At 44.9% G+C, this 15,717-nt stretch overlaps 1 protein-coding gene across 26 annotated transcripts in view; it reads right to left on the bottom strand.

Moving 5' to 3' along the window:
- Positions 1–15,717, bottom strand: part of ANKRD6 (ankyrin repeat domain 6) — a 198,918-nt gene that overhangs the window by 18,251 nt on the left and 164,950 nt on the right. For 11 of the 26 annotated variants that reach the window (XM_081528538.1, XM_081528526.1, XM_081528516.1 and 8 more), the window contains 7 exons: positions 14,719–14,823; positions 13,272–13,406; positions 12,756–12,941; positions 11,673–11,825; positions 5,075–5,188; positions 4,072–4,198; positions 678–2,595 (listed from right to left, as the gene is read on the bottom strand). In XM_081528538.1, the coding sequence (XP_081384664.1) occupies positions 2,018–2,595; positions 4,072–4,198; positions 5,075–5,188; positions 11,673–11,825; positions 12,756–12,941; positions 13,272–13,406; positions 14,719–14,823 (1,398 nt within the window). In that variant the 3' untranslated portion in view covers positions 678–2,017. Of the gene's footprint in view, positions 1–677; positions 2,596–4,071; positions 4,199–5,074; positions 5,189–11,672; positions 11,826–12,755; positions 12,942–13,259; positions 13,407–14,718; positions 14,824–15,717 lie in introns of those variants that run through there. The other 15 variants (XM_081528534.1, XM_081528523.1, XM_081528524.1 and 12 more) reach the window with 5 other exon arrangements.

Genomic DNA, 15,717 nt, shown 5'->3' on the forward strand with positions numbered 1-15,717 from the left:
CTTTCACGTTTCCCCCTAGTCTCTTCCCTGACTCTGATGGAATTTTCCAGTTCACAGTAAGCTGCCTGCTGCTGGTGGGCAGGAGTTATATAATCAAAATACCACCAAAGCATTAAAATGTTTTCAGCATTTCTCAACAGGGATATACCCCCACAAGGTAACAGATCTCTTCATGGGTGAGAATAACTGCTACTTGGAACACGACTTACTGATCGTCTCAGGAGTTCAGTATCCGGCAGCTCTCAATAGACTGATGTATACTGAGGAAGGATTCTGAAGAGGTTTAGTGATACCTTTTTGGGGACAGATTTAGAAAACTCAAGGTACCACGTAGCCCTACAATCCTGTGATGCTGCACTGGAACAAACAGGGTAATGAAGAGACCAAAACGCCCCTACAGTTCGCAATCTAACGAGAGTCTCTGAGAAGTTGTCTCCCCACCAAGTAGCAGAGGAACAAGATGAGCTCACAGACCTAATGATAAACTTGAGAGAACACCAAATTAATTCCTTGTCCGGGTTTCAGAACGGTGACATACATCTACATTTATTAGGAACGCCTGGATCCATTGATTATATTTAAAAGAACAAACCCAAAACAACCGAGCTTGAGGGGCAGAACACACGGACTAAATGCATACTTTGTTTCTCTGGGTGTTCCCATGTCAAGAAGTCACATTTTTCTCTTTGGCTCAATGAGCAAAACTTTATTCAAAATTACAGACAACAGTACTTGGTTCCTGTGTTTATAGAAATAGATTCGAAGTTTCTGTGCATATATGGAATTTTGAGGAGATGAATACAATGCCACATTCCAAAGGACAAAAAGCTTGAAAGATAATCCAAAGTTTCAATATACTGTTACTTTTCAACTTTGTACACCCCACAGAGCAGAGTAAAAATCTAGGGCTCCATGATGCTGGAGAATCTAAGTCAATTTATTGGATTATTTACCTTGACATAGTCACTACAAAGCAGTGGGAAGCTTTTGAGTTTCCTCAATGACAGAACTCAATTCAAAATGAAATACTGTCTTTATAAAATGTATAGACCAATATGCTCAAATTCAGAAAGGTACTCTAAAGATAATTTGGCTGGGAACTAGATTATAAAAACTTCAGGTAATTGTTATGGGAATGTTTTTTCCATTAATCCACTTGAAAATCCCTATGATTGATTGTAGTATTTCTATATTTTGCTGCAAGATACAAACACCATGATCGAATGATCTGAACCTTTCTCATTTGAGTTCACTATTAACAAACATTTTCAGTGCTATTAGCCAATTAACTAGCTGTTTAAATACACTCTGACTTTTCAAAACATTTTAAGATATACTGGATCTTGTGACATCGTGAAAATCGTTCTCCTCAAAATTTGATGAGTTTTCCCCTGGTTAAAATGTCAGCATCTTGAGAATTATGAACTTGAGGGAGCGAGGCTATCTGGATCTTGACATTCCTCGGCGTGTCTATTACAGCTCTTCAGAAAGACACTCTGTCCAGGCACAGCAGCTATGTTGATATGAATGACTGCTTAAATCGAGTTCACAGGGATGAATATTTTTTCTTGCTTTTCATTTACATTATTTCATATCGGTAATATTAGGGTTTACGCTTATACATCCTTCAGTTTCTTAGCATGGCTCTTTAATTTGAGCTTTTGAACTTCAGATGAACTTGGGCTGAGGTTTTGAGTCTATAATGAAACCTGAAACCAAGCACACTTCCCCTGGTTTCAGTCTAATTGTTGAAGTCTTCATAACTTCAGGGCGTGGGAAACGTGTGTCTGGCACATTTTAGAAATCAGTGTGTTTTTTTTTTAAAGGAAAGTTCTGCTATGTGCACAATAACCGACACCTTGGACATAGCTCTTCTGCAGCTGCAGGACAGGAAATCCTCAAGGATCCTTTCTCAGGCCATTTGTTTTTTAATTTGTTCAGCCGCTCAGTTATATCCAACTCTTTGCACCTCTATGGACTGCAGTGCACCAGGCTGCCCTGTCTTTCACTATGGGCCCTAGTTTTCCTTCTGTACCTTAGTCCTTAGTTTAGCAAGTTCTTCCTCTAAACTTTTAATGTGTTCCTCCAGCGTGGCCTTGTCTTGCTGGGCTTTCTGACTGGCTTGGCTTCGTGCTTCTTCAATCTTCCTTTCATACCACTTTTCCATCTGGGTGGAAACAGCCTCAAAGAAATACTGGGTGAGCTCTAGCGCTTGGGAGGTGTCTCGAACGTGAGGGGCGGTCTGCTCGCCGCCTGCTGCTAGAGGTGGTGGCTGCCCGCCAGCAGTGTTGACTGCTGGCTGCTGGCCTCGGTGCCTTGTCTGCCCACTTTTCCCAGACTTCTTGGTCTGGGTGCCTCTGTCAACACAAGGCCCAGCCTGTGGATCGCATCTAGCGGCCTCTTTCAAGGGGAGCGAGGCTGTCTGGACCTTGACGTTCCTCAGTCGGGAGCCCGTACAATCCGAGGAAGACAGCTCTTGCTGCTGGAGTCTGTGGGTGGTGGTGGAGCTGAGGGCCTTTTCCTTGGGCCTGACCACCTGGGGGGAACTGTCCGAGGCTGCTACTGGGCCTGCAGTCACCACTGACTGATCCACACCTGGTTTTGGGAGGAAAACAAAAGTCAGAGTGAATCTGTTCATACAGTCACTTGGGCCAGCATTTCAGAGTCCTGGGAATCCTGTAAGCCACCAAACTCTCAATCACCACCCGCCTGTGCAGCTTCTCCCATCCTTTCCTTCTGCTTCTCCCTGGATTATGATGTTGTCTTGTCAGGGCTTTCAGGGGTGCTGTGTTAGACCCACTCAAAGCATCTAAGCCAAAATGTTGCTGGCCTTTCCTTTAGCCTGTCTCAATCTACACGACTTCCCAAGTGGCTGAGTGGTAAAGAATCTGCCTGCCAATACAGGAGACATCAGTTCGATCTTGGGTCAGGAAGATCCCCTGAAGAAGGAAAAGGCAACCCACTCCAGTATTCTCGTCTGGGAAACCCCATGGACAGAGGAGCCTAGTGGGCTAGAGTCCATGGGGTCACAAAGAGTCGGACATGACTGAGCGACTAAACAACAACCCAATCTCCCTGAGAGGGCTCTGGGTACCACTTCCTGATGGTTAAGGATGATACATCTCACCGTATGTCCTAAAGCAGAGCCGGGCACTTACTGATGAGAGTAAGTACCCTCATTCTCTAATTTCTGGGCCCTTTCCACACCAGAGCCCCAGTTACAAGTTCCTTGACCCAATTTGGAGAGGTGGTCCTAATCCCCCTACCCAGAGCTCTATGACAAGTTCCATAACTAGTCCCAGCATGAAAAACTTGCCCAGGATTTTCCCCACCATTAAGGCACAAAGATGCAGAAATGGTCCATGGTAACATGAAATACACAACACATCAAAATCCCCAGTGAAGGTCTAATTACTAAGACTGTACATGTCCTCAAGTGATCATCATTGAGTATAACCACTGAGCTAACATAAAGGTGCTCTGCTAAAAGCATCTCTTACCCAGCACCTGGGGCAGCTTCGATATATGATCTGTGGTTTAACGAGGCTGTGCAGGAGATGTAAAGAGATGTGGTTTCAATATGGGTCGGGAAGTTACCCTGGAGGAGGACTCGGAAATCCACTCCAGTATTCTTGTCTGGAGAATCCCATGGACAGAGAAGCCTGGAGAGCTACAGTCTACAGGGTCAAAAAGAGTCGGACATGACTTAGCACCCATGCAGAGCTGGCCAAAGGTGGAAGGCTGATCAAGGATGAGAAAGGGAGAGAGGTGCAAGGGCAAGTGTCCTGCCAAACAAACATGTCCCTTCCTCACCCTAATCTTTGGGTGTCCACTTTCACACTATCAGTATTGCACTGCTGTCACTGATTCTTTTATTTCTTCATTCAATAAATTTTTGAACACTTAAATAGGAGTTATTATTATATAGAAACAGCATGGTCCTGGCCCCTACAGAGTTCATGCTACAATCTAGTGTTTCATGCAGCCCTATCACATGGGCTGTCTTCAGATGTAGAAGAGAACTCGATCTGGGGGTTTCATCACCTTTGGATGGGGGGGCATGCTGGTTACCTGTGGAGGACTCGCAAGTGGATGGTGTGGATTTAGTCCTGGAGGCCCTAGAATCTCCAGAAAGCTTCAGTTCCAGATTCTGAATCTTTAACATGCACCAGGTTTTTAATTCATCCACCAAGGACATCTAAAAAAAATCCCACAAGTTAGAACACAAATCATCAGGAGACTTTGATACACAGCTTATGAACTAAAGCCTGAAGAATGGATTTTTCAATTATGACAGACTATTATCTGGACAAGTCCCAAAGTTGTGGGCTACCTGCCTCCTACAGGCCACAGAGCCTTCTCTGTGGGCCCCCCGAAGCCCAGGATTCAACCTAACACTCAAGCCGATAGCTAACTATTATCTTCATTAACTGACTTAGAGGCACTTTAAAAGCAAACACCCAGATGGTGCAGTGGTAAAGAATCTGCCTGACAATGAAGGAGACACAAGAGACTCAGGTTCCATCCCTGGGTTGGGAAGATCCCCTGGAGGAGGAAAAGGCAACCCGCTCCAGGATTCTTGCCTGGAAAATCCCATGGACAGAGGAGTTTGGCGGGCTAGTCCATGGGGTCGCGGAGTCAGACATGACTGAGCACACAGCACACACAGACACCTAAAGCATGTCTGGCTGCTTAGGGGCACAAACTCACACACTCACAGGAACTCATCTCGTGTCTGCCGTCCTGGGTGATCCACACACTCTGAGGGCAGGAACAAAATTTTGTGCAACAACGAAGTCACAGCCCAGCAGAAGCACAGTACACAGCACTGACCCTGGGCTGAGCCCAGCTTTTCCCCAGCACCTTCTACAAACTGCTAGGCCTCCGCCTCCTACCAGCATATTCAGCCACAAACAGGAATTGAACTCCAGGCTCTTTCCTACCTTCAGGTTATAAAAATGACATGCTCTGTCATGCAAACACTTTTAGAGGATCTGGGGATTTTCAATGATAGGTCTGAGTCCCTTGCCTCAGGGGAGAAGTGTGGACAGGACAGACAGATGCTGGTTTTCACCTGCCGTTTCTCTCCCTCGTGCTTCTCTGCGTCCGAGTGCTGCTGCAGGCGGTTCAGGCACTCCGTCCTCTCTGCTGAGAGTCGCTCCACCATCAGCTTGTCCAGAACCCGCATCTAGGATTCAATGGGCAAAGGGGAAGTTGTGACTGAGATGATCTAAGGATGGGCCCTGATGTCTTCACTCCTGAGATGAGTAGGGGGCTCAGGGGTACCAAGCAGGGGCCAGACAGAAGGCAAGCACATCCCACTCCTCACCCTATTCTTTTCATGTGGCCCTCATGGAACTCTTTAAGCTTTCAGAATTTCTGAGTATGTTTCTGTGTAAGCCAATGCTTTCTTTTTCTCATTTAAAAGTCCTGAGTGGGTCCAGAGACTATAAATACACAGCAAATATACAATTTGAGCCAATTATTCCTTGTCGGTAACAGAAAATTTGTATGGGCCTTTGAAAATTATTTCCAAGACTATTATTACAAGGAAAAACTATTTCAAGGAGATTGGAGCTATCCCAATTCCTTTTTAAAAAAAATTGTTTTTACTTTATTTAATTTTAATTGAAGGATAGTTGCTTTACAGTATTGTGTTGGTTTCTACCAAACATCAGCATGGATCAACCAAAGGTTTACCCATGTCCCCTCCGACCTCCCTCCCCATCCCACCCCTCTAGGTCCAACTCCTCTTTTAAAAATTTTTTTAACCCCCTTTCCCCTTTTTAAATGTTAGTGGTTGCCCAAGAAGAAATGAAAGCAGCTGAATAGTCAGAGCTTTCCTCCAGCATTCCCAGTGAACAGATCCTTCACTGAAAGGAGTCACAGCACCTGTGAAGAAGGGCATGGACCGAGTTCAAAGGGATCACTTCAGGGAGTGACAGCTTACAGTGAACAATGTTGGATTTGTGATCTCCGAAGATTTAGCTTCGGGACCAGGGAACAGGCTTGATCACTCAAGAGCTTTTGTGTAGCAGAGTTTTATTAAAGTATGAAAAGGGACTGAGAAAGCTTCTGACACAGACATCAGAAGGGGGATGGAGAGTGGCCCCCTCGCTAGTGTTAGCAAGGGAGTTATTTACAATAAATCAAAAGAATATCTCAAGTCTGTGAAACTTTACCAGACCCACTCCCACAATTTACATTTTAGGATAACAGGATTAGAATTTAACAATAGAAAGATCCTACCAGGCCCATTCCTATAATGTACATTCATAAAATATCAGGATTAGTCAGAACGTTTTCAGGAAGGAGAAAATGTCCACAAGCAGGATACGATGTTGTCATATAATCCCTGGTACAGAGTTTAAACTGAGTTGTGTAATCATCAGTTCCAGGCTTAAAGAAAAAAAACATTTTATGTGACTAAGACTAGGGAAGGTAGAGGAAAAAAAAGATGTTTGTCCTTTCCTCCTCTTTGAGAATTTCAGACCCCTATCTCTTCCTCAAGGACCCCAGGCCCCTTTCTCCTTCTCAGGGACCCCAGACTTCTTATCAACCTCCCTAGGAATTGACTCTCTCAGGAGGAACAAGTGACTGTCATCTTGCAATCATGTGCCCTTCTCTGCTCCTCCAGTCCCTAAGCAGGACACTTCCTGTGGGGCTCTAACACCCTGCAGGACAAACTCTCACTGCATGACAAGGTCCACAGAAGAAAAAGGAACCGCTGTGAATGGGAGCCAGACACGGAGGGCTCGGCGGCGGGCGCTTCTCCTGTTGGAGACATGCTGATGTTCCACGCTCAGATGTTCGTAAATAAAAGAGGAGCAGCAGCTCTGGAGATTTGGTGAGCTCCTTCTGCTTGGGCTCCTCATCCCTCACAGCCTCCTGGGACCCGCTCTCCTCCTGTTTCCTAGGACCAGCCTGCTCTCCCACCTCCCACCCCCTGCCTAGACTGGGCAGTACCCAGGTTGACACCCAGCTGTGTTCCTGGGGCATAGTTGACTGGTCCGGGCACGTGCTCCTGACTCATGCTGCACTAGAGTCAGTCCCCTGAGAACCAGAATTAGGACTAAGGTTCTAAACCCCAGTCTGTCACCTTCTTTGAACCAAACAGAGGTCCCGTGAGACATCCCAACATTCACCTAACGCATCCCCCTCTGTGCTGGGGCTAGCCAAAGTGAGGTTTTATTTACAAAACAGTTTTAACTAATCTATTATGGCCCAGATATTTTTAAAATGGGCTTTTTATGAAATGCAAATAACCCACAAACCTGAAAAATACTCAATTTCACCAATAGACAGGGACGTACAAATTAAAGTCAAATGTCCTTAGTTAATTTGGCAAAAACTTAAAAAAAAATTCAGTGATAGCAAAGGTTTGAAATAGAAACTCAGATCCTGCTTGTAGGATATAAATTGGTACAACCTTTCAATTAAGTAGCTTGCTAACACTTATCAAGAGCCTTAAACATATTCTTAACTTTGGATCCCATTATCCTAATTCTAAGCATATAACCTCAGAAGCAATCAAGTTTCTGTACATAAATGTTCACAACATTTATTCAGTAGAGTGAAAAATTATAAGCAACTTTAGTCTCTAACAAAAGGTATGGTTAAATAAATTATGTGGTATTGATATGCTGGAATATTATGAAGCCAAGGACGTGGGAAAGTGCTCAAGAAACAAAATTAAGTGAAATGGCTTCCCTCGTGGCTCAGTCTCCTGCCAATGCAAAAGACACAGGTTTGATCCCTGGTCCAGAAGGATTGCACATGTTGTGGAGCAACTAGGCCTGGAAGGTGTAACTATTGAGCCAATGCCCTAGAGCCTGTGCTCCACAAGAGAGAGCATGACAATGAGAAGCCTAAGCACTGCAACTAGAGAAAACCCTGAGCAGCCACAAAGGCCTAGCACAGTCAAAAATAAATAAAATGATACTAAAAAAATTTAAATTAAGTGAAAAAAGCAGGAAGCAAAATTATATTTCCTCGCATAGAAATTGTACACCACTATTAAAAAGTACACTGTAACTTTACATGTCTACCACTATTAAAAAGCACACTCTAGCTCTTTACTAACTTAAAAAGTAAACTGCAAAAAAAAGCACAGTATAGTTCCATTTTTTGTTTAAAAGTGAAAATCAGTAAGGTTATATCTATAAAAGAAAAAACCTACAGGAAAATACATAGTAATGGGAAGATTTCTGGGCAGGGTCACTACAATAATATTTCTGCACGTGAAGTGTTTTCCCCAATGAACATGTGTTACTTTGTAAGCTTTTAAAAGTTTTTTTTATATTTAAAAACCTATATCCATCACATATCTATTAATTACAAAGGGAAAACATAACTTTGCAGTGGAGAGAGACAGTGGTTACCACCTTAGCCAAGCAATCAAACTTAGCATCAGTAATAATGAGACATCCTGATGTGTCTCTTCTGATGTGATGTAATTTGAAGCTTACATAATTAACTATGAAATATTCTTTCCAAAAATATTTAACCTGAACCTAAATAAGCATCTAGACTAATGGTTCTCAAACTTGTTTTTACCAGCATCACCTGGAGATTCTGTTAAAATACAGGTCGCTAAGACTCTGCCCCTGGAGTTTTATTTACAGTTAAATTCAGGAGATTTGGGAGGAGGCCCAAGAATTTGCATATTTTCCCCCTCAAGTCCCCAGATGATGCTGATGCTGCTGGTTTGGGGACAACACTTCGAGGATTACTGCTCTAGACCTAACTTTCACTTTACAGACATACAGGGATAGAGGAACAAGTTAAAAATACCATGAAGAAACTGTCAGACAAATCCAGACTATAAAACGTTCTATGAAACAAATGGCTTGGACTCTTTTAAAAAGTTATTATGGGAAAAAACAAGAGCCACAAGAAGAAACCAGGGGCTGTTTTAGATGAAAAGAGACCACAGAGACCTAACATATAGTATACAAACACAAATTATTCACTGGATCCTAGGTTGGGATTAAAAACAAAACCAGCTATAAGACACACATATTTTAGGAGAACTGAGAAAATCTGAATATGGACTGCATATTATACAATTAGTGTTACTTTTCTCAGATGTGAAAATGGTATTGTGTAAGGAAAGACAAGATCCTCATTCTTAGTGGATGTGCTCTGGAATACTTAAAGGTAATGGGTCAGCAAACAGTTAAGCAAAAGAACCAAAAGTGTGTGCAAGAGACACAATGCAAATGTGGTAACACAGTAACTACTGGTTGAACCCAGGTGGAGGACGCACAAACATTCAATAGGCTATCATTTCAACCTTTTTGTATGTATGACCACTTTCAAAATAAAGTTGGAAAAATAAAAAAAGATAAACATGATTGTATTACTTTAGTGTACAATGGGAAAGAGGAGTAAAGCACACAGACATAAAAGAAAGGACTGGAAGAAATAAACCCAAATATTAACAGTGCTTTTTCATCATAGTAGGTTCACAGGTGATTTATTTTCCTTTCCTAGTTTTCATATGTTTTAAAATGCTCCATAATGGTATATATTATTTTATAATCAGAAGCAATTTAAACATGCTCTTAAAAATTTTTAAGTCAATGGCTTTCAAGAAATCATCTAAAGTGATCACAATGGGCAGAAAACCTAAATAGACATTTCTGCAAAGAAGACATGCAGGTGGCCAGGAGGCACATGAAAAGATGGTCAACACAACTAAAGATTAGAGAAATGCCAATCAAAACTACAACGAGGTATCACTTCACACCAGTCAGAATGGCCAACATCAAAAATCTACAAACAATAAACGCTGGAGAGGGTGTGGAGAAAAGGAAGCCCTCCTACACTGCTGATGGGAATGTGAACTGAAGTATCCACTATGGAGAATAGCACAGAGGTTCCTTACAAAACTAAAACTAGACCTATCATCAGTTCAGTTCAGTAGCTCAGTTGTGTCAGACTCTTTGCAACCCCATGGACTGTAGCACACCAGGCCTCCCTGTCCATTGCCAACTCCCAGAGTTTACTCAATCTCATGTCCACTGAGTCAGTGATGCCATCCAACCATCTCATCCTCTATCATCCTCTTCTCCTCCCGCCTTCAATCTTTCCCAGCATCGGGGTCTTTTCTAATCAGTCAGTTCTTCGCATCAGGTGGCCAAAGTATTGGAGTTTCAGCTTCATCATCAGTCCTTCCAGTGAATATTCAGGACCGATTTCCTTTAGGATGGACTGGTTGGATCTCCTTGCAGTCCAAGGGACTCTCAAGAGTCTTCTCCAACACCACAGTTCAAAAGCATCAATTTTTGGTGCTCAGCTTTCTTTATAGTCCAACTCTCACTTCCATACATGACTACTGGAAAAACCATAGCTTTGACTAGATGGATCTTTGTTGGCAAAGTAACATCTCTGCTTTTTAATATGCTGTCTAGGTTGGTCATAACTTTTCTTCCAAGGAGCAAGTGTGTTTTACTTTCATGGCTGCACTCACCATCTGCAGTGATTTTGGAGCCCCCAAAATAAAATCTGTCACTGTTTCCCCATCTATTTGCCATGACGTGATGGGACCAGATGCCATGATCTTAGTTTTCTGTATGTTGAGCTTTAAGCCAACTTTTTCACTCTCCTCTTCCACTTTCATCAAGAGGCTCTTCAGTTCTTCTTCGCTTTCTGCCATAAGGGTGGCGTCATCTGCATACCTGAGGTTATTGATATTTCTCCTGGCAATCTTGAAAAAGATCGCCAGGGGATCTACCGTATGACCCAGCCATCCCATTCCTGGGCATATACCTGAAGAAAACCATAATTCCAAAAGATACGTGCACCCCAGTGTTCACTGCATCACTATTTACAATAGCCAGGACATGGAAGCAACCTAAATGTCCATCAACAGAGGAAAGGATAAAGAAGATGTGGTACATATATACAACAAAATATTACTCAACCATAAAAAAGAATGAAATTGTGCCATTTGCAGAGATGTGGATGGACCTAGAGACTGTCATGCAAAATGAGTCAGAAAGAGAAAAATATTCTCTATTTTAATGCATATATATGGAATCTAGAAAAACAGTACAAATGAACCTATTTGCAGGGCAGGAATAGAGACACAAACAGAGAACAAACATATGGATACCAAGGGAGGAAGAGGAGGTAGGATGAATTGAGATTTACATTTACATATATATACACTACCATGTATGGAGAAGGAAATGGCAACCCACTCCAGTATTCTTGCCTGGAGAGTCCCGTGGATAGAGGAGCCTGGTGGGCTACAGTCCATGGGGTCGCAAGAATTGGACACAACTGAGCAACTAAACCTACCTACCTACACTACTATGTATAAAACAGATAACTAATGAGTGTAGCACAGGGAACTCTACTCATTGCTATGTGGTGACCTAAATGGGAGGGAAATCCAAAAAAGAGGGGATATATATATATGTGTGGCTGATTCACTTTGCTGTACCGCAGAAACCAACACAATATTGTAAAGCAACTATACTCCAATAAAATTTTTTTTAAAAAAGAAAGAAATCACAATGGCTTTAAAGAAACCACAGGCCTCTTCCCTGACAGTCTGCCCGACATGCTCAGGGTAGAGTTTGCATGACAGAAAGGCGTGCTGAGGTCTCTGATTTCATTTTCTGCCAGAACACTGCGTCATTAGGAGAATGGCGACCACTTACTTGGTGCTGGGTCTTATTCTCCATGTGCCCCAGCTTCACGTTCATCTTATCCTGAACTGACACCAGCTCTGCTTTGATTTCCTCCACAGTTGCTTCCAGCTGATTCTCCAGCTTGTTGATCAGGGGTTCACACCGACAGCCATTTATTGGTGCCTAAGAGGAAAGCCAGAAAGGAATCAATTCAACTTGTTTATTCCTTGGTACCCATCCTGTGTTGGTCAGTACACCTGGGGGACACATGTGATGGAGGAGACTCACCCTGGACTGTCTAACAAGCCAAGCCAATAGGGCTGGTAAATGCTAAGAAGATTCAGAGAGGGTAACGTACAGTCCCAATCCTCAGTTGGCTTTTTGTGTGTGTGGGCACTCCAGCTTGCGAGATCTTAGTTCCCAGATAAGGGATCAAACCCAGGCCCCTGGCAGTGAAAGCAACAAGTCCTACCCACTGGACTGCAAAGGAATTCCCTCAAGCTGCTTTTATCCTTTCTCTGGTCTCAAGATTATCTGGTCACCTAATGATGATGCTGGAGAAGACTCTTGAGAGTCCCTTGGACTGAAAGGAGATCAAACCAGTCCATCCTAAAGGAAATGAACCCTGAATACTCATTGGAAGGACTGATGCTGAAGCTGAAGCTCCAATACTTTGGCCATCTGATGCGAAGAGTTGATTCATTGGAAAAGATACTGATGCTGGGAAAGATTGAAGGCAAAGGAGAAGAGTGTGACAGAGTATGAGATGGTTGGATGGCATCACCGATTCAATGGACATGAACTTGGGCAAGCTCCCGGAGAGTCAGGGACAGGGAGGCCTGGTGTGCTGCAGTCCATCAGGTCACAGAGTTGGACATGACTTAGCGACTGAACAAGGATGGTGCAGAAAGCTTTGTAACATCCCTTGGCTCACCAGGCCTAAGCAGCAAGAGGGTACTGTACTATTTAGGTGGGGAGGACCAGCTGGCTTATCATCAAAGCTCCTGCCTTCTGTAGTCACTGCCTACAATGGATATTAGCCTCCAGCAATAGGGTTACACAGACTCCTTGCTTGCAGCCCTTGGTCCTGTCCTGACAGGGCCCAGCAGGTACCTGCATCACTTTGCCGTCCTTGCCCCGGTACAGCGTGTAGAGCTGGTATGCTCTGAACTCGTGCGGAGGGGGCGGGGGCGAGCAGCGATGCCTGGGCCTCTTTTTAGGGTGATTGTGACCGTGCACGTTCTTCTGCTGTCCGGGCTGCTGGTCTGCTGGAGGGGTGGGGTCAGAAAATGCTGACACCTGTGGGAGAGGAGATCGCCTCTGTGAGCAGGTGACATCTGCAAGCCTGACACCCAGCCAGCAGCTCCCACCTGGTCCACCATGCTCTCTGGTGGCGTTCTACTCTAGGGACCACGTGCCAAGAGAGCTGTCACATGCTAACCTTGTGTCTGCAGCTGGCCAGGGCCAATTTCTGTGCTCTGGCTCCAAAGCAGCAAGCAAGCCAAGTGAAGTGGTTTTTTTTTTTTTTTTGTGTGAAGTGGCTTTTTAACTGCTTGGCATGACGCTATTCCAGGGCCCTCCGCCAGCCCACCTCCCAGCCCTCTCGGCGGCTCTCACGTGCCTCCTGACCTTGGGTCTTGACTTTCTCTGTCTGTTGTCCTTTGCTCTGGGCTCCGGGGAGGCGGACAGGACATCTTCTCTGGCCTCTTCTTTCCTGGGTGCAGCCTGTTCACTGCTATGGGTGTCTCCTGCCGAGACACTTCCCTACAGAGGGAGGAAAAAAACCCAGACACCTCCTCTATTGGACCCCTCAGCCTTATTCCATCATGGCATAACATTTCCCAGACTCCATCCACTTAAAGGACCCCTGGGAATCATTAAAAAATGACAAATTTCAGACACAGGGAGCACTGCTTGTGATTCTAACTGAACACCTGTGCTTTTCCTGGGGAGTTGAATATTTGTCTTTTTATTTATTAGGTGCCAAACTAGATATCGCCTTGGGTCTCATTCTGTGTTTTAGAACTTCAGAAAGCTAGCACACATGAAACACTTCAGCATTAGAGGTTTTTTTTATCTTTTACAGTTCAACAAAAAGACAACTCCACTCATTCTTTGAACTTGGACCCTCACAATTCATAGAGGAGAATGAGAACCCTCTGAAATGAAGAGGGGGGAAAAATCACCATTTCTAGTCCTTTTGAGAACGTTTACAAGTTAACATGTAAAATTCATACACAGGAACATAATGAGTGGTACAATGCTTTAACCCTGGAAATTGATAAGATTCTCAAATGGACAGAAAAACAGGTACTTGGTATAAAATTTTATGTCCCCAAAATTGTCTCTATATCCTAGTCTTCTTCCCCCTGGGGGAGTTGAAAGGCATGGTTCATTCTGGAGCTGCCACGTACAGTTGTGCAAGCTGTTCACTGCACAAAGGCACGAAGCTGAGGGCATGAGTGAGGCAGAGGGAGCTGAAGTCCATCTCTGGCTCTTTTCACCATAAGTGCCCTGTGTTGGGCTGATCTGTCCAGGAGGCATCTTTTTCTAATTTGCACAAGGAGCCATGTGGGCTAGCACTGCCTTGGTTTATTCCCTAAGAGGAAACAGAGGCAGCAAGCTATGCCAGTGGTCCTCCAATTTTAGTCCAGGTTGAAATCACCTGGAGAGCTTGTTCAACCACAGATTTCTGGGCCCCACCTCAGAGTTTCTGATCCAGTGGGTCTGGGGTGAGGCCCCCAAATTTGCATTTCTAACAAGGTTCCAGGTGACAAGTGGATCCACATTTTGCAAACCACTGCTCTACATGATGGAGGGTGTGCTGTCCGAGACAGTGCTGTCCACATGGAAGTGTCGAGGCCACAGATGCTCAGGGCTCGCAAACACACGGGGTGTTGGAAAAGACCAGTGGCATGCGAGCCCACAGCCTGAAATCTTGGGAGAGTGGAAGACAAGAGGTCGGAAGGAAAGACAAGCTCTGAAGGACCCAGCAGGAAGGAGAGACCGAGGCGAGCCCAGAGGAGGCAGGGAGACAGTTTCCCACCCGCAGGCGGGCGGGAGGGCCGCCCCCCACCTTGCTTTGTGCCACCTCATCTCTCGGCACAGACTGAGCTCTCCTCTCTTCCTTGAGCCTCTCTCTCTTTTTCCTCAGGCTTCGCCCACGACTGAAGCGCAAGACCTGAAGGAGGCAAGAGGCATCGTTACAAACTACTGGTGTGTGCAGACCTGACAAGAGCCACCAGCCGAGCTGTGGAGACCACGTCAAACAAGTGCCTCTGGACCACCTGCTATGTCCTCTACACCCTGTGCTGGGCACTTAGGGTCCCAGAGATGCAAGGACATCATTCCTGACCTTGAGGAGCTCACAGTCTACAACAACATTAACAGGCACCTAGTGCTGGGCCAGGGCCGCCATGTAGGTGTGAGCAGGTTGTGCACTGCTCAACTCCAGGGAGCACCACTCACATAGCCCAGGACAGGAACGGCGTCCCCTGGAGTTGTGCAATGCGGCAGCCCTATGCCAGGCACAGTCTGTCTTGGGATACAGGGCCTGATCTAGCCTATCAGACTTCCTTCTTGGCTGAATTGTATCCAAGTTTATTCAAATAGAACTTTCATTCAAATATCACTGAGATGCAGCTGTGAGCCATAGTACCAGCCATGGGGCTGGAGTCTCTTCCCCTAGAAGAAGCCTTTGGTCAGCCCCTTCAAGTGCAGAGACATGGAAGGGACACAAGCGTACAATGTGGGACCCTGCAGACTGAAGCCTAGCAGCAAGCTGGAGATCTTCAAGCAAGTTATTTGACCTCTCTGTGCTCTGGCCTCTCAAACATGAGAACAGGGAGCTGCTGGTATTAACCAAGACAAAGTAGGTAGCAGGCACACCTGGTCCATCGGTCCCTGTCAGGTGTCTTCCACCTGCCTGGGGGCCTTAGAGTCACTTAGTTGGCAGAAAGGCTTCTAAGCGAACACAGAACACAGGTCTTTGAGCTGGTGGAAACCTTCAGTCTCTGGCTCAGCCCGACACCCTTTTCCTCCAGACTCCCTACTCCTAGTTCCAGGGTTCACTCCC

This window comes from Giraffa tippelskirchi, chromosome 9, assembly GCF_054371585.1.
Source record: "Giraffa tippelskirchi isolate mGirTip1 chromosome 9, T2T-mGirTip1v1.2.pri, whole genome shotgun sequence".
NCBI lineage: Eukaryota > Metazoa > Chordata > Mammalia > Artiodactyla > Giraffidae > Giraffa > Giraffa tippelskirchi.